We start from the raw sequence: 24733 nt of genomic DNA, 5'->3' as shown, positions 1-24733 counted from the left end.
GAGGGCAGTTGGAGCTTGATATCATGGGATAGCCAGACTCGTTGGCCAGGAATATCAAAGTTGGGTGGCAGTGCCGGTCTGCAAACCTCTTCCGAGTCCAAATGGCTTGTTGGAGTTGAACATGAGTGGTCTTTGGAACCATTCATCCAAGGCTGGGACGTCACTAGTCTCAGTCTCCCATGGGAGCAGTGGTGGCTGGTACCCTAGAAAACATTGGAATGGGGTTAATCGCAGCGAGGAATGTACCAGAGAATTTTGGGCATACTCTGCTGAGGGAAGGTACCTGTCCATTTGATTTGTGGTGGTAGCCTGAGGACAAGCTGACATTGATGCCAAGATGCTTGCAAAACATTCTCCAGACTCTGAATATGAATTGTGGTCCTCTGTCTGAAACAATGTCCTCAGGGATGCCATATATCTTGAAAACATGTTCAAACAGACATTCAGGGTATGTGGACTGAGCACACACGGGGCAGGACAGTACGAAATCCTTCACATCATCACAGAGCGATGGCCACCAGAACTTGCGGGTAAAGTAATTTTATGGTCTGTGTGATGCCTGGATGACCGGAGCCATGGGAGGTGTGAACCCACTGCATGAGTTGAGGATGAATTCTGGCTGGGACATAGGTCTTGGCAGGAGGTGTGTTAGGTGGACTGGGATCAGAGTGTTGTGCTTCTTGCAGGGCATCCGTTGTCTCCCAACTAATTGGGGCTGTGATACATGGGGGGGGTCAAATGGTGTCTGGAATAGAAGTTATTAGGGGGTTCAAACTGGTGAGATAAAGCATCTACTTCTATATTCTTTGTTTCTGGCCTATATGTGACTGTGAAATGGAAGCACATAAAGAACAGGGCCCACCTTGCCTGCCTCGTGTTGAGTCTGTGTGTTTCCTGAATATATTCCAGATTCAGATGATCAGTCAGGACAACAAAAGGATTAACATCTCCCTCCAGCTAATGCCTCCACTCCTCCAGAGCCAACTTGATGGCTAGAAGCTCACGGTTTCCCCACATCAGTTACATTCTGCAGAAGAAAGCTTATAGGAAAAAAAGGTGCTCAGTGCCATGGCGCTGAGAGAGGGTTGGCGTGGGAGCCATCTTGGAGGCATCAATCTCTACTATAAACGGAAGTGTGGGGTTAGGCTGTTTTAGAAATGGGGCTGTGGTAAATGGCAATTTTAAATGGTCGAAGGCAGATCTGGCAGCATCAGTCTATTGCAAGGTCTTGGGAGTCTTACGAATCATATTGGTAAGAAGCTCTTCCACCATGCTGAAGTTTCTTATGAACCTGTGGTAGAAATTGACAAACACCCAGGAAGTGTTGCATTTCCTTGACCATTTTTTATTCGGGCCAATCGCGAACTGCAGACACCTTATGGTCACCTATACAAACACCCTGGGGCCTGATTACATAGCTAGGCATAAGATAGTGGTTTGATGAAACTCACATTTTTCTGCTTTCATGAATAGCTGGTGACCTCGGAGGCACTTAAGAACTCTTTGTACGTGATCTGTCAGGTTGGCAAATGAGCAAATCATCAGTGTACAAAATCAAAAATTGATAAGTCATGTCTAAGAAGATCTTAGTCATGAAAGACTGGAAAACTGCAGGTGAGTTGGAAAGACCATACGGCATCAGTGTATTTATAGTGCCCCCTGGTGGTGATGAATGCAGTTTTCCGTTGATCCCCTTCACATATTCAGATGAGTGTAGGTGCTTCCGAGTTCTAGTTTTGTAAATAAGGTTGCTGAATGGAGTTGTTCTAGAGCAGCAGGGGTCCATGTAAGTGGGAAGCAGAATTTGACTGATATCATTTAGAGCAAGGTATTCAGTACAGGGTCTTAGCCCCCCATCCTTCTTTCCTACAAAGAAAACACTTGAAGCAGTAGATGACTTGGATGGTCTGATAATGCCAAGATTTAGAGCTTTATCAATGTATTGATCAAGGGCTTCAGATTTAGGGATGGAAAGTGGATATTTTACCTCGAGGGAGAGATGTACCAGGAAGAGAGTCGATTTCACAGTCCCACGGGCGATGCGGGGGTAGTGCAGCTGCCTTTGACTTGTGAAACACATCCAGGAACCGGTTGTACTCCACAGGAATATTATCCAGGGTGCTTAGTGAAGGGCTTTCCACTGAAAGGGTGACGGACATTCTTCTCTGTAAGGGCACACAGGACAGGTGGATCACTGATGTCCAGTTGATTCGCTGTAGAGGCAGAGACAGTGCTGATAGTGTCTTATACATTCTTACTGGGACAATGGGGCACGTCCTAGCTGCATAGGTTCCTCTTGAGCCGTAAATTGATTATCAGGGTTAGTTGGACTTTGAGACTCGGAACTAATCAGGCTCATAGGCTGAAGTGAGTGCATCAATGTTCCACTGGCTCTCTATGGCAAAGGTTCGAAACGTGATGGCATAGTCTGCAGCACTGAGATTACCCTGACGAAGTTTGAGCAGTTGATTAGCTGTTTCCCACCCACTGACTGGATGGTTAAAGACCTTCTGCATTTCTTTAGTGAAAAGCTGATAGTTGGAGTACAAGGGCCCTCGTTGATCCCAGATTGCTGTGGCCCAGGCCAGAGCTTCACCGGTGAGGAGAGTGATAATGGCTGCAGTCCTGGAACAGTCAGTGGGATGTGGTGGGTTGTAATTCGAAAGCAAAGGAACACAGTGTTAAGAAGCCCCAACACTCAGCTGCACTGCCATCAAATCGAGGGGGCGCTGGTTGTCATGCTTCAACATGTGGCTGAGGCAACAAGGGCACTGGAGGAGATCTGGAATGATCAGAATTAATTTTCTCTTTCTTTAGAACTTGACAAAGTTAAAAATAAAATAAACACTCAACCTTACCATAATACTCAGTTTCAACATTATGCCACATTTCAGTCTGATATGTTGTGTACCAGTATTATTATAAACTTTCCTCAAGAAACTGAAGAACTTTTCAAAGCGAACAAAGAAAATTACATAATTTTAGAAATATTATATATTAGATTAAATTCAGAGCACATTTTCGCTTTCGTAATATTCTTCAGTATGCTTCATTTTAAGGTGTTAAAACAGATTGTTTTTATTACCACACGTGATTATCGTCGCACAACAATTTGCAGATTAAATTTTTCTGTGTCAGTTTTTGTGAACCAGATGTCGCACCTGTTTTAATAACTTCATTTTCTTAACTTTTCTTTTGATCCTATCAGCAAAATGGAGACGTACAAGTGTGCGGTGTAGTCAAGCGCAACTCGGCATGTTAAAGAAATGATCCAGGTGTCTGTATCCCAGTGACGCTGTCCCGGCAGAGGGTGTCAGATGACGGTGGACTTCTGCATCCTTCGCTGTAGAGCGCTCAAAAATGGCCGGTAAAATCAGAACTGTAAAGAATTAGCCACGAGTTTGTGGGCGCATTTGCGGTGTAGCCTGATCTGCAATATTCCTTTAGTGAATCTGGCGTTAAACCAGCGCATGCAAATAACCAGCAAATTCATTCCCCGCTCAAGTCTGGTTTCAGTTTCACGTGAAGCATGCCCACTGATAGATATGGTCACGCTGCGCACATAGACATTTACATATCGCGATATATACACAATATAGCAAAATCTCTATCGACTGACACTTTATATCATCACCACGATATATATCATCATATCGCCCAACCCTACTCTTGGCTATTCAGAGGTGTGGGATGTCTTCTACTGTGTCTCCTTGATTAAACAAGGCTGCATGTAGTTGTTCAATCCCACTAGCAATAGGGTCTCTTGGTTTAGTCAGGTAATTTGCTGGGTCCTCATCCATGGTGAAGTACTCTGTAATGAAGCAACCGGAGGCCCCAATGCAAAGCCAGAAACTTTACTTAAGAATTCAAGTAACAAGGACAAATCCACAATCGTCACAAGAAAAAAAGGCAATCATCAACAAACAGGCGATGACAAAACACGATAGCAGGAAAAAAGTACAGGCTCTGTAAAGTACATGCACTCAATACTTCACAAAGCTACAACTGAAAATAAACTCTTTTATAATGATACAAATGGAGAACTGTGATGAGCAACAGGTGGTGTCAATAGGCCGGGGATGGAGAACGTTGACTGGCTGATTGTGATGCTGGTGTCACAATTTCCTTATGCCCCCAGAGCTGCATGCCAATCCTCTTTGATGAAAATAAGTGCTAAATCATTGGATTCATTCATGAATAATTTTCCCCCCATACAATTAAAGGAATAGTTCACCCAAAAATGAAAATTCTCTCATCATTTACTCACTCTCATGCCAGCCTAGAAGTGTATGACTTTCTTTCATCTGCTGAATTTATAGTAAAGGATTTAATATTGATCTGTTTCTCACCCACACCTATTATATTGCTTCTGAAGATATTAATTTAACTACTGCAGTCTTTTGGATTACTTTTATGCTGCCTTTATGTGCTTTTTTTGGACCTTCAAGTTCTGGCCACCATTCACTTTCATTGTATACAGAGCTGAGATATTCTTCTAAATCTTCGTTTGTGTTCAGCAGATGAAAGAAAGTCATACACATCTGGGATGGCAAGAGGGTGAGTAAATGATGAGAGAATTTTAATTTGTAGGTGAACTATCCCTTTAAGTGGTAATTTGTGGTACTTTTTTTTTTTAGTTTTTTAGTAAATTAAAATTAAATTTCAATATAATTATAAAAAACAATAACAAATATGTTTGCTAGACATCATTCACAGACTATATATGAAAGTCATTTAGCTCACCAGGTATGACTTATGAAATCTTTAACATGTCCCTTTAATGATGAAACGTAAAGATACTTATAAAAGTATGTTAAATTTTTCAAAAGTTTGAAAGCCAAAATGTCATTTAATTTTCTCACAGTACATCACTATCCCAGAGGAAATTCTTGTTTCTGCCGGAAGTCTGTGTTGGTTGTACAGTTCTAGTGTATTTTCTTACAAATATCAAAACATGTCATCTATATGTATGTCCTTTTAAAGTGCCTGTAAGATTGTAAATATATGTTTTGTTAATTGCATGCTTTTCATTCCATTACAGAACAATCGTAGTAGTGTCGGAATTGAGTTACAATAGATGACATAATGTGCGTTTCCACACGGACGTTTTTATTGGCGGACAGAAACAGCTCATACAGAAACATAACCGACAGAGCTAGCATCATCAATCTATGAAATTCGGCTCATCTTGGATTCTTTATAGATTTGTACTCCATTAATCTTTTTTGAAGAGTTTGTAGTGAAGATGGGAGTTCCGAAATTTTACCGGTGGATATCAGAGCGCTATCCGTGTCTGAGTGAAGTTGTCAAAGAGCATCAGGTGCGCTAGTTTGGTGGCTAAATATAACAGGGCCGCATGAGATCATTTACAGCTCTCTGATCAGAACCGCAAACTTTTCACTTTAACAGACGCTAAAACAATAGTTTTATAGTCACCGACAAATATCATATTATATAAGGAACTAACTCAATATTTCTGTTTTACTGGTATTATTCCTACGGTTTAAAATATAATGATTGTGTCTCGAAACCTACTTGGTTGCCATTCTAGACAGTATTTGTGGGCATCACAGGCGCGTTCTGAACATTCGAGCAGCCAGTCGCTTAAAGAGATGCAAAAATTGCTGCTGAGGAACACACACCCAGACATTAGCAGATGATTCAAGTACTCCATCAGCAGTGTTTTTGGACGCGCATATCTTGCCCAAAAATGTTGGCAGCCCAGTTTGTTTTGAGTCACAGCCTATTATGTTTTGCTAGTTGGTAACATACTGTAACATTCTACCAATATATTTTGTCATTGATTTGAGTTGCTTTTTGTTTTTAAATAGTATCTAACTAAATTTGATGGTCCATGTATGAATTAGAGCTAATTTTAGTTAGCTATCCAGTCGATAGTTTTGTAATGTTGTGTCTCTTGTATGGCCTAATAACCTTTAATGTTTTTATATGTCTTTTTTACATAACCCCAATAAAATGACATGAGGATTGGGTGACTTGTTATTATACCTATTATTCTTATTATATCAGATAGTATTTCAGTGTCAATATCAAACTTGCAGATTTAACTTTTCACACATTTTTTATTTTTTAACATATTGCTCATGCCTTTACTTATTTCAAGTCAGGAGTTCACACTTCCAGTCCCTCCAATTATGGCCATGTTTCTCTTATCACAGATCCCAGAGTTTGACAACCTTTATTTAGATATGAACGGAATCATCCACCAATGTTCCCACCCTAATGATGAGGACGTACACTTCCGTATTTCTGAGGAGAAGATTTTCGCTGACATTTTCCACTACCTGGAGGTGCTCTTCCGCATTATCAAGCCCAGGAAAGTCTTTTTTATGGCGGTGGATGGAGTTGCACCCAGGGCCAAGATGAACCAGCAGCGTGGGAGAAGATTCAGGTATGGCAAAAGAGTGGAGGCTACACGTACAGAGAATGGCTGCACGTAAAGACTATTTTAGCATTGTAATTATTACATTTTCGGACAGGTCATAAAATATTAATTGTTCTTAATTCTCTGTATTACATCGAGTTCTTCTTGCACTTGTCACAGACTCACAAGTGTAGACACCATTTATTATGAACAGTGTTGGGTTAATCCAATTACAAAGTAATTAGTTACTGTAATTTAGTTAATTTTTTGGTCAAAGAAGTAGAATAATGCATTGCATTTAAAATTCTTGGAATCAGATTACAGTTACTGACTGTCAATTAATTTAATTTCTTTTAAGTATACACTGGTCAGCCTCAACATTAAAACCACCTGCCTAATATTGTGTAGGCCCCCCTCGTGCTGCCAAAACAGCACCAACCCCCCTTCTCACCACAATTGTACAGAGTGGTTATCTGAGTCACCGTAGACTTTGTCAGTTCAAACCATTCTGGCCATTCTCTGTTGACCTCTCTCATCAACAAGGTGTTTCCGTCCACAGAACTGCCACTCACTGGATGTGTTCTTTGTTTTTGGCACCATTCTGGTTAAATTATAGAGACTGTTGTGTGTGAAAATCCCAGGAGATCAGCAGTTACAGAAATACTCAAACCAGCCCATCTGGCACCAACAATCATCCGTGCAATTATCTAACCAGCCAATCGTGTGGCAGCAGTGCATAAAATTATGCAGATACGGGTCAGGAGCTTCAGTTAAATTCACATCAACCATAAGAATGGGGAAAAATTTTATTCTCAGTGATTTGGAGCGTGGCATGATTGTTGGTGCCAGACGGGCTTTTTTGAGTATTTCTGGAACTGCTGATCTTCTGGGATTTTCACACACAACAGTCTCTAGAGTTTAACCAGAATGGTGCCAAAAACAAAAAACATCCAGTGAGTGGCTGTTCTGCGGATGGAAACGCCTTATTGATGAGAGAGGTCAACAGAGGATGGCCAGACTGGTTTGAACTGACAAAGTCTACGGTAACTCAGATAACTGCTCTGTACAATTGTGGTGAGAAGAATATCATCTCAGAATGCTATTTTGAGATGCAGGTTGGCGCTGTTTAGGCAGCATGAGGGGGACCTACACAATATTAGGCAGGTGGTTTTACTGTTGTGGCTGATCGGTGTGTGTGTGTATATATATATAATATATATATATATATATATATATATATATATCAGTATATATATGCTTATTTATGTAGAATACATGAATTATGGCCCCGTAACGAGTCATTGTGAAGGAGAAATATGAGGTGCTGTTGAGTGTGTGATGTGTGAAACAATGAACAAGAAAAAAATATTGAAATTAAGAGAGGTAAAGTGTTTTAGAAAGTAACTTAAATGTAAAGTAATTAGTAATCTGATTACAATTTTAGATTAATGATTAGTAATTCGTAGTTTGTAAGTAAATTACCCTACACTGACTATGAAAAAGTATTTTCGACAATTTGAGTTTCAGTCCTCTATTTGTGTTGTATAGGTCAGCAAAAGAAGCCGAGGAGAAAATCAAGAAGGCTTTGGAGAAAGGCGAAGTTTTACCCACAGAGGCCAGATTTGACTCTAACTGCATCACGCCTGGTTTGTGTCCACCTTCAATTGTCTTCATTCAGTTTGTCTATCATTTCATAGCAAGACCATCTATAAGAAATGTATCTAAATGGTGTCCTATTATAAGGAGTCAAATTTTCATTGATTTTTGAAATAAAATAGTTCAATTTACTATGAAAAAAATACCTTAACTTTCACAATCGAAAGCATCCTCTCTCGTCCAAAAGGAACATTTAGAAATCTTTGCAAATTTATTAAAAATCACATGTACATAAGTATTCACAGCCTTTGCTCAATACTTTGTTGAAGCACCTTTGGCACCAATTACAGCCTCAAGTCTTTTTGAGTATGATGCTACAAGCTTGGCACACCTATTTTTGGGCAGTTTCTCCCATTCTTCTTTACAGGACCTCTCAAGCTCCATCATGTTGGATGTTGAGCGTCGGTGCACAGCCATTTTCAGATCTCTCCAGAGATGTTCAATCGGGTTCAAGTCTGGGCTCTGGCTGGGCCACTCAAGGACATTCACAGAGTTGTCCCGGAGCCACTCCTTTGTTATCTTGGCTGTGTGCTTGGGGTCGTTGTCCTGTTGGAAGATGAACCTTCGCCCCAGTCTGAGGGCTCTCTGGAGCAGGTTTTCATCAAGGATGTCTCTGTACATTGCTGCATTCATCTTTCCCTCGATCTTGACTAGTCTCCCAGTTCCTGCCGCTGAAAAACATCCCCACAGCATGATGCTGCCACCACCATGCTTCACTGTAGGGATGGTATTGGCCAGGTGATGAGCGGTGCCTGGTTTCCTCCAGACATGACGCTTGCCATTCAGGCCAAAGAGTTCAATCTTTGTTTCTCATGGTCTGAGAGTCCTTCAGGTGCCTTTTGGCAAACTCCAGGTGGGCTGTCATGTGCCTTTTACTGAGGAGTGGCTTCCGTCTGGCCACTCTACCATACAGGCCTGATTGGTGGAGTGCTGCAGAGATGGTTGTTCTTCTGGAAGGTTCTCCTCTCTCCACAGAGAAACACTGGAACTCTGTCTGAGTGACCATTGGGTTCATGGTCACCTCCCTGACTAAGGCCCTTCTCCCCCGATCGCTCAGTTTGGCCAGGCGGCCAGCTCTAGGAAGAGTCCTGGTGGTTCCAATCTTCTTCCATTTACGGATGATGAAGGCCACTGTGCTCATTGGGACCTTCAATGCGGCAGAAATATTTCTGTACCCTTCCCCAGATCTGTGCCTCGATACAATCCTGTCTCGGAGGTCTACAGACAATTCCTTGGAATTCATGGCTTGGTTTGTGCTCTGATATGCACTGTTAACTGTGGGACCTTATATAGACAGGTGTGTGCCTTTCCAAATCATGTCCAATCAACTGAATTTACCACAGGTGGACTCCAGTCAAGTTGTAGAAACATCTCAAGGATGATCAGTGGAAACAGGATGCACCTGAGCTCAATTTTGAGTGTCATGGCAAAGGCTGTGAATACTTATGTACATGTGATTTTTTTTATTTTTAATAAATTTGCAAAGATTTCAAACAAACTTCTTTCACGTTGTCATTATGGGGTATTGTTTGTAGAATTTTGAGGAAAATAATGAATTTAATCCATTTTGGAATAAGGCTGTAACAAGAAAAAGTGAAGCGCTGTGAATACTTTCCGGATGCACTGTAAGTAAGTCTAAAAGCTGTTTGTAGTGCCTGCTGCTGTATATCCTCCTGAAGGATCACGATGTTAGGAAAGGGTGTCACATTTCAGTGCTGATTGTTTTGTGAACTTATCACAATCTAATTCAGGCTTTTCAAAGTGGCTGTTATTGAAGGATGAGTCTGTTAAAACCCTAATTTGACCCATCAGCAAACCCGCAGCTTGTGTGTAAGGACAGGAAAGCACTCTTTCTCATTTCATATGCAAAGAAGGCATTAACATAGAAGTCTCGAAGGCACAACAGCAATTAAATGGCCATTTAAATCTAAGGGTTAGACTGTTTATGGGGCAAAAAACCTAGACTTACATTATAAGAGGACCTCAGGGGGGGAAAAAATGATACAATCGATGATATGACCCCTTTAAATGTGAGAGTTCGTCCTGCAGTGTTAGTCATATAATCCCTGTAGTGTATATCATTAACTTATGTTAACACAGTAATTTGAAATCACTAATGGGGTGGTTGTTATAGGCTGTCTGATGTTTTGTTATGGGAGGTTCTGAGCAAAATGTGTTTTTTGTTTTTTGTTTTTTAACTGTAGGAACGGATTTCATGGCCAGGCTACAAGAGCAGCTTAAATATTTTGTTCACTATAAGCTGTCCACAGACAAAACATGGCAGGGAGTAAATGTGTATTTGTCTGGTCATGAGGTGAGTTAAAGGAATTAAGAGTTTAATGCTGTGTGTGTATGTGTGCTTTTGGATGTTTTTCTGATCCTTGCATATTTACAGACCCCTGGTGAAGGAGAGCACAAGATAATGGAGTTCATTCGCTCTGAGAGCGCCAAGCCGGGTCATAACCCAAACACAAGACACTGCCTTTACGGTCTGGATGCTGACCTGGTGAATAAATTGCGATAAATAATAATTGCATTAATTGAGTATACACATTACTGTCACTGTTGTGTCATACCATATTTATTTCTGACTATATTTTAAGCTGTCTTTCTCATTCTGTCTCTCTCTCTCTCTATTTGTAGATAATGCTTGGCTTGACCAGCCATGAGCCTAATTTTTCTCTCCTCAGAGAGGAGGTACGCTTCGGAGGCAAAAAGTCACAAAAGAGGTGGGTGTGCCAGTGTGGTGGAATGAGATGTGTTTATAGTTTTGCATTGTAGATACACTACACAGTGCATTCAGAAAGTATTCAGACCCCTTAATTTTTTCACATTTTGTTGCATCCTTATGCTAAAATGCTTTAAATTATTTTTTCACATCAATCAACACTCCATACCCCATAATGACAAAGCAAAAAACAGATTTTTGATAATTTTGCTAATTTATTAAAAAGAAAAAACTGATATCACTTTGATTGGAGTGGCAAATTCAATTGACTGGACATGATTTCGAAAGACACACACCTGTCTGTATAAGGTCTCATAGCTGAAAATGCATATCAGAGCAAAAACAAAGCCATGAGGTCAAAGGAACTGCTTGCAGAGCTCAGAGACAAGATTGTGTCAAGGCACAGATCTGGGGAAGGCTACAAAAATTTGGCTGCATTGAAGGTTCCCAAGAGCACAGTGGCCTCCATAATTCTTAAACGGAAGAAGTATGGAACAACCAGGACACTTCCTAGAGCTGGCCGCCCGGCCAAACTGAGCAATTAGGGAGATGGGCCTTGGTAAGAGAGGTGACCAAGAACCCGATGGTCACTCTGGTTGAGCTCCAGAGATCGTGTGGAGATGGGAGAAACTTGCAGAAGGACAACCATCACTGCAACACTCCACTGATCTGGGCTTTATGGTAGAGTGGCCAGACGGAAGCCTCTCCTCAGTGCAGGACACATAAAAATGCACCTAAAGACTCTCAGACTGTGAGAAACAAGATTCTCTGGTCTGATGAAACAAAGATTGAACTGTTTGGCTTCAATTCCAAGTGTCATGTCTGGCGGAAACTAGGCACCACTCATCAACTGCGCAATACCATCCCATCGGAGGTTCCCAAAGGTTCACTTTTTATCAGGACAATGACCATAAGCACACAGCCAAGACAATGCAAGAGTAGTTTAGGGACAACTCTGTGAATGCCCTTGAGTGGCCCAGCCAGAGCCTGGACTTGAACCCAATCAAACATCTTTAGAGAGACCTGAAAATGGCTGTCCACGGACGGTTCCCATCCAACCTGACAGAGTGTGAGAGGATCTGCAGGGAAGAATGGCAGAAAATCCCCAAATCCAGGTGTGCAAAGCTTGTCCTATCATACCCAAAAAGAGTTAAGGGTCTGAATACTTATGTCAATGTAAAATGTCAGTTTTTTCTTTGTAATAAATTTGCAAACTTCTCAAAAATCTTGTTTTTGCTTTGTCATTATGGGGTATGGAGTGTAGATTGATGTGAAAATAAATAAATAATTTAAAGCATTTTAGCATAAGGCTGCAACATAACAAAATGTGAAAATTAAAGGGTCTGAATACTTTCTGAATGCACTGTATATACATAAACAGGTTACAGAATTCACACTGCCCGCATAAATACCGTAGCTACCTCGAGTCTTGGTATGAGCCTTTTTTGTTGTTGTTGCAGAGAATAAAGAGAACACGTTGAAAATGCACTGTAGGGGGCCTGGGTAGCTCAGTGGTAAAATACGCGAGCTACCACCCCTGGAGTTCGCTAGTTTGCTAGTTCGAATCCCTGGGCGTGCTGAGTGACTCAGTCTCGTAAGCACGAAAATTGGCCCGGTTGCTAGGGAGGGTAGAGTCACATGTGGTAACCTCATCGTGGTCACTATAATGTGGTTTGTTCTCAGTGGGGCGCATGGTGAATTGAGCGTGGTTGCCGCAGTGGATGGCATGAAGCCTCCACACGTGCTATGTCTCCGTGGCAACGCGCTTAACAAGCCACGTGATAAGATGCGCGGGTTGACTGTCTCAGATGCGGAGGCAACTGGGATTCGTCCTCCGCCACCCGGACTGAGGCGAATCACTATGCGACCACGAGGACTTAGAGCGCATTGGGAATTGGGCATTCCAAATTGGGAGGAAAAGGGGAAAAATCCACCCCCCCCAAAAAAAAATGCACTGTAAACATGTATATCAACACAGCCTTTTGCAGTATAGACTTTTATAAAGCAACTTGTTTGGATATACAGTAAATGTGATACCCCTTCTCATGTAAATTAGATTTCATGACGATTAAAGGAATAGTTCACCTAAAAATGACAATCCTCTCATCATTTAATCAATATCCAAACATGTTCAGGAGAATCTTGTACATCTTGGCCTGCCAATCATATCCCAAGGATATATAAGCGGCTGCTTCCTTCGCACTGGGGAGGATTCTTCCAGCATCCCCCCACCTCCCCATCTCCACCTTTAATATTTCATTACGCCTCTACTAATTATTATTCCAGGATTGTCTTTCTATTTCTTGCTTCAGTCAGAAGTCTACAGACCTGTGCTCGAGCTCCTTTGTTATGCACAGCACACTAATTCCGCCAAAACCTTAATGCGCTCCAGGACTATATGAACCAGTGAACTCGTGAACGCACCCTTATGCCGACGTAAAGGCAGCCTAAAGTGGTTCATCGAGTGGTTTAATCTATGTCTTCTGAAGCGTTACAATCAGTTTTTGGTGAGAACAGACCAAAATGTTACTACTTTTTCACAATTAATTTTGGCCTGTGCTGTAGGGATGTTGCAATTATACGGTTTTACTATTAACTGCAATTAAAATGTCACTGGTAATTTAACTTAAGAATTTAGAATCTATTGTTAAAAAATGTGAAATGTTTTATTTAAATATCAAATACTGTGTATATATTTAATGGAAATGTATAATATAAAAGAGTGTTTTGGTGTAAGCCTAAATGTGAAGATTGCTTGTGCCTGGGTGTTTAGTGCAGCTGTAACTATGGTTACAGACAGTCTCTGCGGGGTGCTTGGCCAGGTATGAATGGTGGTGGTGTAGTGGGCAAAAACACAGAACTGGTAAGCAGAGGTTGCCGGTTCAATCCCCACAGCCACCACCATTGTCACCATTGTGCAAGACACTGAACTCCAGGTTGCTCCTGGGTGATTGTCCCAGTAATAAGTGCACTGTAAGTTGCTTTGGATAAAAGCGTCTGTCAGATGCATAAATGTAAATGTAGTGGACTGAACATGAACTTTCAATTCACGTGAAATGGTCTACAAAATATGACAAAGGAATTCGAAATACCAGACTTACATCCACCAAAAAGCGTCTGAAATCGGCTGTCTGGGAGCATTTTAATGACTGAGTATTACTGTAAACGACGAATGTAAAACCTGCAGACAGAAGTCATATAAAGGTACACATCCTACATATGGGTTGGGATGTTCCACTAGTTGTCCAACAAAAACAAGAGAGTTTATTATTTTTAGCTGTGGTCCCTTTTAAAGGGAGGAATTGAGAGATGCAACTTTTTAGAATGTTTAAACATGCTGACAGTGTGCGGTGCATTTGCGTGTAGTTATTCATTTAAGCATTGCGTGTGTGCAAATTCACCACATTTAACCAAAAATGGGGGTTCCTTTAAGTTTGTACTAGTTTTCAATAGCTCATTCCTGATAACCAATTTTTTTTTTAATGGCCTTTTTTTTTTTTTATGGAAATACTCAATGTGGTAATCAAGAAATTATGTTCTTTTCTGTATAGCACCACAGTTTCGTTACGCAGCAGAAATTGTTGCTTTCACACTGCAACGCCGCTTGTGTGTGCGGTGTGAAACAGGCCTAATAGTGACATTTCTAGGCTATGTATGTAAGCTAATGGTTTCTTGTGAGCATTTGCAATAAATGGGTTTTGTCTGGCCTGCAGGATATCAGCTCCTGAGGAGACGACCTTTCACCTGCTCCACCTCTCGCTTATGAGGGAATACATTGACTATGAGTTTTCAGAGCTCAGGGTGAGGATATACCATCCTCACATTCACACTCATTCTGCACACATAGTATGATGAACGCCTGCAAACCTAAATCATGCCATAACAAAGTTAAATAAATGACACCTCATTAAAATCATTATAAATGATATACTGCCTCATGGTTGTGAGACGTCAGGTGTAACGGTCAAACTGACCTGTTTTTTGTCGCAGAAAATTACTCTTAATAATGTCATAACTCTGCATTTATATGATATCCATCAGAAAAAGATCTCATTTGAGTATGACCTGGAGCGGATCATAGATGACTGGGTTCTGATGGGTTTCCTGGTGGGGAATGACTTCATCCCTCATCTTCCTCACCTGCACATCAATCATGATGCACTGCCGCTGCTCTACCGAACTTACATCAGTGTGCTGCCCACTATCGGGGGTGAGTCAGTCTGCCTGCCGATCACAAAGCATGTCTGTCTGTATTTGTGGGTAATGGTTTATGTTGATTTGTTGATATGTTACTATAATAAGATCAGATTCTGTGTGCTGATGGAATTATGTGGCCTTCAACAGGCTACCTGAATGAAAACGGTCACCTCAACCTTGCCCACTTTGAGAAGTACTTGGAGAAGCTCTCGGATGTGAGTCTCTATTCATTTTTCACAAAGTATCATTAAATTATTAATGATACACGCTCAGTTGTGCTTTCACAATGCAAGAAGACTGAAGCATGTTTCAGTCTGTCATACTATTATACTGTACTGTATTGTGCTATACTAATCTGTACTATACAACACTATACTGTTCTTTACTCTGTGCATTATATCATACTTTTCTGTTCTTTACTATACTGTGAATGCTTGCAAACACGAACTATGCTAAAACAAAGTTCAATACTATACTATGCTATAATGCTCTGTGCCACACTTGAGGATTCAGTTCTTTTGTATACTAGTTAGTACTGTACTGCTGTATATTATAATCTATTATACTACATACTTGCTTTCATTCTCTAGGCTTACTTTACTCTTATTTATAACAATTATGACAATTGATGCCATCATCTCTTATCTTAGTTTGACCGTGATCACTTCAACGAGGTGTTTGTGGATCTGAAGTGGTTTGAGAGTAAGGTGGGGAACAAATACCTGAACGAGGCAGCTGGGCTGGCAGCCGAGGAGGCTGATATCAAAGACATGAAGAAGAGTAAGGTGAGCATTAACAGAATGCAGCCAGAATAGTTCACCTCTAACTTGATCTCCCTAGTAACAGTAATACTTGTGGTATTTAGACCTTATTTAGCTATAAATTACACCATTCATTTTCATATAAAACAAGCACATTTTATGTTATCTTCACTTCAATAAAAAAACCTTGATTTCAGCAAATTGAAAGTGTCAAAATATCGCAATTTGTCATGCATTGGGGGTCTCTGGTATCATTTGCTGGAATAAAATATATATAAATAATAATTACAAGAAATAACAACTATGGCCAGTAGATGGCTTCAGTGCTCCATGCATTATGTAATCTCTATAAGCTCATGTTCTAACAAACTTAATTTCTAGATATTATCACAAGTTATACATTGGATATAAATATAGATGTTATAAAAAATATTATTTGTCAAATTGTAGCATATTTTCTAAACCACTTGTGTTGAAGTGTCAGATTTTGCAATGATGCTCCAAAATGCTGTCAAACATTATTTCAAACATCAAGATTCTAGCATAAACTTTGTCACACAGTGTCAGACTCAGACTTCGACCTGTGTGGTATATACAGTATAGACAGGCTGTATAGATCGTGGTCTACACCTGTTAGGGCCAAATGTCCTCATCAGTTTAAAAAAAAAACTTTTAAATTGGTCGGATGATGTTGATTTTCAAATCTAGTGAGGTGCACATGTTTGTGTGATGGTTGGGGTTAGGTTTAGGGGTAGAGTTTGGAAATAGAAAATATTGTTTGCCTGATATGAAATCAATGGAAGTCAATGAGAAATCACTAATTTAGTCAAACAAACCTGTATGTGTGTGGGTGGGTGTGTGTTCTCTACATTGTGGATGTTTTATAGTCTCACCCCTTCATTTATGTGTGGTCGTGTTCTGCATTGTGTCTGATTTATTGATTTTTATTTGACAAAAACAAATCTCTGTATTTTAGTATTTCCCATTAATTTCCTATGGCGGGTCAAAAAGGACCCGAACATCACAAGTGACCCCTTAGACTTATCAAATCAAGTCCAGATTGTTTCTGTGTGTTCAGATAGCTAGTTGAGGAAAAGTCACCAAGTCTTGTACCATTCAGATAAAGGATACCATTTTTATTAAAGAATCAAAATGAAAACGGGTAAAAAAAAAAGTCCAGAACAGCGCACAAGGGTTAAGCTCAATCAATAGCATTTGTGGTATAATAGTAATTGATTACCACAAAAATCAATTTAGACTCATCCATCCTTTCTTTGAAAAAGCAAAAATATCAGTTACAGTGAGGCACTTACAATGCAAATAAATGGGTCAAAATACGTAAATGTTAAAATACTATTTCAAAATCATAGCCACAAGATGTAAACAGTATGCATGTTAACATGATTTTAATGTGATAAAATCGCTTTCTTACCTTTTCTGTTTAAAGTTAAATCCAATTTTACAACTTCGTTGCCGTGACGACATGACGCTGTACCCTACAACCCTAAAAAGATTATTTACGCAACTTTACAGCTTAAAAATGCAGGTGTTTTAACAGAAGAATGGATGTAAGAGCTTTTGTTAAATTATAAGCTTCACATTTCTGCCTTTTAAACCCTCCAAAAATTGGCCCCATTCACTTTCATTGTAAGTGCCTCACTGTAACCTCAATGTTTGCTTATTTTTTTATTATTAAAGAAAAGGGACGAGTCAATGTATTTTTTGTGGTTATCAGTATTATGCCACAAATTGTCGATTGAGCCTAACTTGTAATAAACCCAGAATATTCCTTTAAATTTCAATTTTAAGAGATGAACAGCCTATCCCTGTTTTAGAGAGGTGGTGTTCGAAGTAACCATGCAGTGCAATAATGTGCTGCTGCCATTGTCGCATGATGATTTTCATTCTGTTTTGGTCTTCAAAATGAATGTGTTTTTCTGCTTTTGCCTTTTTTGTCTCTTGTTGAATAGGCCTTTGATGAATGGGCATCTTATTCTTGGTTTGTGAAATAGCAGTGCTGGCTGTTTTTTGTGTTCATTGTGTAATCCTCTATATGTTATAGTAATCAGTGTAACCGCTCTGAATATGTCTGTCCTATATGTTCTCAGGCTTCAGACGGCTCCCTCTGTCTTGCTGCACTTGATGGAGTCAAGGACTCTAACAGCACTCCAGGAAGAGGTGTGAATATTTATATATATATATACACAAACACACACACATTATAATAGATAATTGTCCTAGGCTTTAAAGCACATGTATGTGCTTGTTTTGGTATAAGAGCCTTAATGGATAGTTCATCCAAAAATGAAAATTGTGTCATTGTTTTATAGGGGAATGTTCAGTGAAGACCAGGAGTCAAAGTTGAGTTTCAATCAGCTGAGAGAGAGTTTACTTAAGACAAAGTTCTCCACATTTCTGAAGGCAGAACTAATGCAGATCAGATTTCCAATAGACAGAACAAACATTAGTGACATGAAACTCAAACACACTAAAACTCTTGCTTAATTTGATCATAATATGATTGATGAATTAACTACAACTCACGTGTCCTGTATACACTATGTTCTCTGTGCTAAATGAGCAAGCACCATTTCATACTTCATCAAATACAGTACATGCTCTGACATTACGTGATTTTGGACGCAGGGTTAGTGTCACTGACATCAAACTTGTCGCATCACGAGTAAGTGGCAATACGTTTTGAGAGTTAAGGTAGAGGGCAAGATTTTCAGTGAATAATTGCTTAGATTTTGGTCTGTTTCTCAAAAAAAGCTATCGCATGACTTCAAGACTAGGAATTTCTAACTGTCTTCATGTTTCCCACAAAGCACCAGAAGGAACAGATGAGGACGGTGAGGATGATGATATGTTTGAAACAGAGTTTCGACAATATAAGCGCACCTATTACATGACCAAAATGGGTGTTGAAGTCGTTTCAGAGTGAGTCTTTTTCCTTTTTAGTTTATAAAAAATTAACTGGACAAATAAATAAGTGGATCACTATACATCTGAAATTAAACAGTCCTGTCAAGTCCAAAATATGAAATATGAAGTTTCATTTTTCTGTTTTCATCTTGCAGTGAATTTTTGGCCAATCAGGCTAAATGTTATGTGGAAGGGATCCAGTGGATCTTACACTACTACTACCATGGAGTTCAGTCCTGGAGCTGGTAAGCTTTGTGTGTGTGTTTGTGACCATCTGCGTTTGTCAACAACTGTATCTGTATTTGCTTTACATTTTAGTGCCAAGTGCCCAATTTAGTACCTAGTTACACAATAATGCTGCATAAAATAGGCAAATTGGCCATATAACTTCTGCAAACAGTTTGTTTTCCCTATAGCTTTTTTAAAAATAATTATTGTTAGGCCTTTTTGCCATTTGTTTTTTTATTAGTATAGTGCATTACAGTAGTAGATAGACATAATACTGCTCAATATGTTGGAGCACTCAAACTGACCATAAGGCCACTGCTCTGACAAACCTAGTTTTTGTTACAATATATTGTTAGCTTTATTCATGTCTGGTTCCTCTCTGTGTCTGTGCTACTGGTTCTTAAGCACATTCTTAAAATCATGTTGAATTATCTGCGCAGAAAAGTAGGGGTACCCCTGCCAGTAGAGGAAAAAGTCAAACCAATACCACAACAAAACCCGTTGTGTCTTTTAACAGGCGTCTTTTATGTGTCTGTGGGTTAGTTTGTGTATGTGTTAATATATCTTAGTCCTGTCACATCACTACAGGTATTACCCGTACCACTATGCTCCCTTCCTATCTGATGTGAGAAACATTTCTAGTCTCACTTTGACCTTTGAGCTGGCCAAACCCTTCTTGCCATTCGAGCAGCTCTTGGGTGTCCTGCCTGCAGCCAGCAAAGACCTACTTCCACAGTGTTACCAGGTAGCACACATCAGTGATATTCTGTCTAGTCTTTAAGGAATGGTTCATCCAAAATTCTCTCATCATTTACTCACCCTCATGCCATCCCAGATGTGTATGACTTTCTTTCTTCTGCAGAACACAAAGATTTTAAGAAGAATATTTCAGCTCTGTAGGTTCATACAGTGCAGATAAATGCTGACCAAAACATTGAAGCCTCAAAAAAGCACAAAGGCAGTATAAAAGTAATCCATAAGGCTCCAGTGGTTTAATCCACATCTTCTGAAGCGATCCAATTGGTTTTAGATGAGAACAGACCAAAATATTACTTCACTGTAAATTTGACATCTGCAGTCTCCTTGGCGATCATGATTTCAAGCTCGATTACACATCCTAGCACGCATGCGTCAAGCACTAGGAAATGTAATCAAGCCTTAAATCATGATTGCCAAGGAGACTGCAGATTTATAGTGAAAAATTAGTTATATTTTGGTCTGTTCTCACCTAAAACTGATTGGATAGCTTCTGAAGACATGGATTTAACCACTGAAGTCTTATGTATTACTTTTATGCTGCGTTTAAGTGCTTTTTGGAGCTTCAAAATTTTGGTCACCATTCACTTGCATTGTGTGGACCTACAGAGTTGAAATATTCTTCTAAAATCTTTGTTCAGCAGAAGAAAGTCAGTCATTCACATCTGGGATGACATGAGGGTGAGTAAATGATGAGCAAATTTAATTTTTGGGTGAACTATCTCTTTAAGTCATTGTTAGAAACGTGTTGTTTCTTACTTGCTGGCTCTATGTTCATTACAGCACCTAATGACATCACCAAGCTCACCCATTGTTGAGTATTACCCACAAGACTTTAGAACAGACCTGAACGGCAAACAGCAAGAGTGGGAAGCTGTGGTGCTCATCCCGTTTATTGATGAGGTGCTTTAATACTCAACTATTATAATCAAAATATCTATAATTGTTGGGTTGTGGAAGTGGAGTTTCATGATATCTCTGTGTTTACATTTAGAAATGCTTGTTAGCTGCAATGGAGCCCTACGCCCATCAAATGACCCCGTCAGAGAAAGCCAGGAACAGACATACCGAGTGTGCTGTCTACTGCTTTGATAAAGAGCTGGACTATGCCTACAACTCGCCATTACCCCAAATCCTTTCCGACATCATCCACTGCCATGTCAGGTATGACCCGCCACCCACTCTGTTTATGAATCTATAATACTGCACCCACTCATCTGTTTTAAACATTTACTTCTTATCTTATTGACCCTTAATGAATTCAGTAGTTGTCTGTTGGCATTACATCAACTGTGCATTGTTGTTTTGTTTTTAGGCAAACGCCAATCCCGATGGATGCATGGCGTGTGTCACTGGATCACGTAGGGCGCAGGGTTGACCGAGGAGCTCTTTACTTCAGTGGCTTCCCCACCTTACAACACATCCAGCATAAAGTAAACCAATCTCAGCCCTGCCTGCATATAGCCGTATATTATGCAATTAATGCAGATCATTGTCAGATTTTGACAGGATTAACAGATTATCCTGCTCTATCTGTCTCTCCCACAGTTTTATAAGAAGAAAAGTGGGGTGATGGTGTTTCAACAAAGCAGCAGAGGAGAGAGCATGATACTGGAGATTTTAGACAGCCAAGAGATGGAACAGGTGAACAGTTTGAACCTTTAGATGGAGGCTGCATAACTTCTAGTGGATTTTGTTAGGTTTTTATGGTTTTCAAGGAGTTTTATTAAAAACTGCTTAAGTTATGGTAATGTGTTTGTTATCTGTGTTCCACTGCGGTGCAGGTAGATAATGTTGCAGCACTGGTTCTCGGAAAGCCTGTGTTTGTGAACTGGCCCCATCTAATGGAAGCTCGAGTAGTAGCTGTTTCAGATGGAGAAATTAAGTAAGTCTGTTGCTTGTTGTATTGCTATTTCTAGACATTTATTTCCTGTCGGATATTCCCTGTCGGATAATTTTCGTACTCAAATAAACGTTGTCTTTTAATCCATTGTCTGTATCTCTCTTGCTTTGCAGGTATTCTTTAGAGGAACCCTCAGGATCACAGATGCTGTATTTGGGGAACACTTCTCCCCCTGCTAAAGTGACCAATCTGACTGATAAAGAGCAGAAGGAGTGGGTTAAAGAGGTGCAAGGCCTCACAGAGCAGTATGTAACTCTGTTCATTCACATAATGTATTGTAGTGATAAATCTACATCAATTAAACTGATTTACATGTAATAATTAGTGGTGCTTTTCAAAGCTGTTACTATTGCTCATACTTGGAGTTCATGATTACTTTTAAACTGAAAAACGTATGAAACTTCGGCACATAACTAGTCCAACATAGTTTGTGCTACAGATATGGATGATACCTGAAACCATGTAGCTTGCTGAGGATTGCTGTGTGTGCTATTACTTGTCTAAGTGTTCAGACTTGTGCTTTTATGGATTTCACTTGGTGGACAGTAAGACAGATTAAAAATCCCATAGATTTACACTGAAGGAGGGACCCGAGCCGTATCTAGGGACCAGAATATCAATAAGACTTCAGGGTGGGCTCTTTTGATTTGTGCCAGTAAGCAACCAGACAGCACATAACAATGTGTTTAAAACACTGAGAACAACTTAGAAACCGGATTGCAGCGCCCTTACATAACTATTTTGCATGAGCAAGCACCACTCACATTTTCAAGATGGGATGCACCGGTAACGGAATTGGATATCGCGCTCATGTACTTTTACTCGTAAAAATGCTCCGATACCAAAAACCAATACCATCTGACGTACTAATGTCATTACGTAAACATTCAGCGCACAAATTAAAATAACGTCATTTCCAAGTGAGACTATTTAACAGCAAAAGCTGCAATTTAATGAGATAAATAGATCATTTGCATGTGCAGCGTTTTAAATGTGAGTGCTTGTGAATGTGTGGAGCGGGTTTTGTACAGGCAGAGACACAAACTGCTCATACCTTTAGAGATCCTTGGCTCATACACGGAAAACAATATTATGAGCATCACATGCTCTCTTTGTAGCAGATGACAGCAGGCAGAGTGCTAATTCACTTTTTAGCACGAGTCATATACAGACTACATATTTATTTATTCATACAGTAGCCATTTGCGGTTTAATAATCACTGTGAATCATGTACGGATTGGGAATCTGCCATCATTACGTTAGAGCTCCTTGGCCATAACAACATAGAAACACTTCAAAATAAAAGCTCCGCCAAAAAATGCAGATTGCTACTGTATAGTTATGTAATATTCACTGTTATACTACTACTACTACTAATAATAATCAGTAGTAACTGTATTACATTTAAGCAATATCTCACATCTGTGATGCTCTGTAGTGCAGCACTTTATTTGATCAAATATAACTCCAATGTATTTTAGATTGTGCTGTGAGGTTCTGTATAAAATCACTTCATTTGATAAAAATAATCCAATATCATGTTGAAAATTAATTGTTATACTTTAATTTGATTAAAGTTTTAATTAATGTATCTATATAAACACAATTTTGATGATTAAATTGCAATAAACTGCTGATATTGAGCTCAGAAAAATAAAAACGGGTACCGGACTCTGTATCGGCGAGTACTAAAAAGAAGTATCAGTACTCGTACTCATTCTCAAAAAAATGGTATCGGAACATCTCTAATTACTAGTAACGCTTTTTCACAACAAACAGTCATATATTTGTAAAGCATGATAATTTTCCACACTCATTCTGACCCTCTGTCAGAAACGCTCTGTTTTGGAGCTGCTTCTCCTTTAAGACTTGACAGTACACGCCCACTGTTCTGACTCCTCTTGACTGACCTGCCCTCTGCTTGCCATCTCACTGCTTACAACTACTGGGCGGGCTACAGAAGTGAAAATGTGAAGTAGGTGTTGATGTGTTGTGGTGGCGGTCAGATGCAAAAGTTTACCACAGTGTAACATCACAATATGGAGGAAGTAGAAAACGAGTCATTTTGGCAGTTTGGTTTCAACAAATACTGTTTTTACAGTGAGGGGGAAGTTTTGAGTTCAGAAACTTACAGTATTGATTTATAGTACAAATGATCTCTTATATGTCAAAAGATCAAGGAAAATTTGGTTCCTCATGTCACGACCCCTTTAAGAGCAACCCATCTGAATGGCCCATGTGTGGAATTTTTTTAAAAATGATTTTTATTTATTTATTTTATTTTGTTTACCCAATTCGGAATGCCCAATTCCCAGTGCGCTTTTAAGTCCTCGTGGTGGCGTAGCGATTCACCTAAATCCGGGTGGCGGAGGATGAATCCCAGTTGCCTGCACGTCTGAGACCATCAACCCGCGCATCTTATCACGTTGCTTGTTGAGCGCGTTGCCACAGAGACATGGCTTGTGTGGAGGCTTCACGCCATCCACCGCGGCATCCGCGCTCAACTCACTACGCGCTCCACCGAGAGCGAACCACATTATAGCGACCACGAGGTGGTTAACCCATGTGACTCTACCCACCCTTGCAGCCGGGCCAATTTGGTTGCTTAGGAGACCTGGCTGGAATCACTCAGCACACCCTGGGATTTGAACTAGCGAACTCCATGGGTGGTAGCCAGCGTCTTTTACCACTTAGCTACCCAGTCCCACATGTGCATATTATTTCTGCATGTTCATTATCTTAGATAGCTTTGCATATTTCTGAATTCAGTGAGGTTGCGTGTACATGTATTGTTTGAGTGTCCATATGTTTGTGTAAAATGCTAAAGGTTTTCTGCTTTTCAGCTTCGGCAAGCGTAAAGGCATTGTGATCAGTGAGACGGATGTGGTAGTATACGCCCAGCTGCTGACAGGCAGGAAGTATGTCATCGGTCAGAACGGAAAGGTCCTTTTGGAGAAGCAGTTTGCCAAACAGGTCCTGCCCTATCCATACCAGACCATTGTGAAGGTAAAAACTCATCTAGTCTGTCCATATGAATGCCTTATACAGAAGAACTGTTGGTGCTGTTTTGAAAAACCATCAGGAATTTTAACTAAAAACCTTTAGTACAAAGGAAAGCTGATTCAGTGGACACATCTTAAGCAGAAAAATATTCTTTATATTGGGAAGTACAATTGAGGATAAATGTGTTCAG

At 40.0% G+C, this 24733-nt stretch overlaps 1 protein-coding gene across 3 annotated transcripts in view; it reads left to right on the top strand.

Moving 5' to 3' along the window:
* The first annotated feature begins 5122 nt into the window (after window positions 1–5122).
* The window catches only part of LOC127442424 (5'-3' exoribonuclease 1-like), a 42265-nt gene continuing 22654 nt past the window's right edge, over window positions 5123–24733 (top strand). For 2 of the 3 annotated variants that reach the window (XM_051700446.1, XM_051700445.1), the window contains exons 1-21: window positions 5123–5320; window positions 6180–6412; window positions 7934–8031; window positions 10246–10355; window positions 10437–10547; window positions 10685–10770; window positions 14483–14570; window positions 14811–14979; window positions 15114–15181; window positions 15617–15751; window positions 17836–17905; window positions 18556–18667; window positions 18808–18897; window positions 19469–19625; window positions 20420–20539; window positions 20631–20800; window positions 20952–21069; window positions 21185–21280; window positions 21421–21521; window positions 21653–21784; window positions 24384–24546. In XM_051700446.1, coding sequence (XP_051556406.1) covers window positions 5246–5320; window positions 6180–6412; window positions 7934–8031; window positions 10246–10355; window positions 10437–10547; window positions 10685–10770; window positions 14483–14570; window positions 14811–14979; window positions 15114–15181; window positions 15617–15751; window positions 17836–17905; window positions 18556–18667; window positions 18808–18897; window positions 19469–19625; window positions 20420–20539; window positions 20631–20800; window positions 20952–21069; window positions 21185–21280; window positions 21421–21521; window positions 21653–21784; window positions 24384–24546 — 2502 coding nt within the window. In that variant the 5' untranslated portion in view covers window positions 5123–5245. The remainder of the gene's footprint in view (window positions 5321–6179; window positions 6413–7933; window positions 8032–10245; window positions 10356–10436; window positions 10548–10684; window positions 10771–14482; window positions 14571–14810; window positions 14980–15113; window positions 15182–15616; window positions 15752–17835; window positions 17906–18555; window positions 18668–18807; window positions 18898–19468; window positions 19626–20419; window positions 20540–20630; window positions 20801–20951; window positions 21070–21184; window positions 21281–21420; window positions 21522–21652; window positions 21785–24383; window positions 24547–24733) is intronic. The other variant, XM_051700447.1, reaches the window with a different exon arrangement.

Source organism: Myxocyprinus asiaticus, chromosome 6 (assembly GCF_019703515.2).
Source record: "Myxocyprinus asiaticus isolate MX2 ecotype Aquarium Trade chromosome 6, UBuf_Myxa_2, whole genome shotgun sequence".
NCBI lineage: Eukaryota > Metazoa > Chordata > Actinopteri > Cypriniformes > Catostomidae > Myxocyprinus > Myxocyprinus asiaticus.
This window is presented reverse-complemented; position numbering and strand designations above follow the sequence as displayed.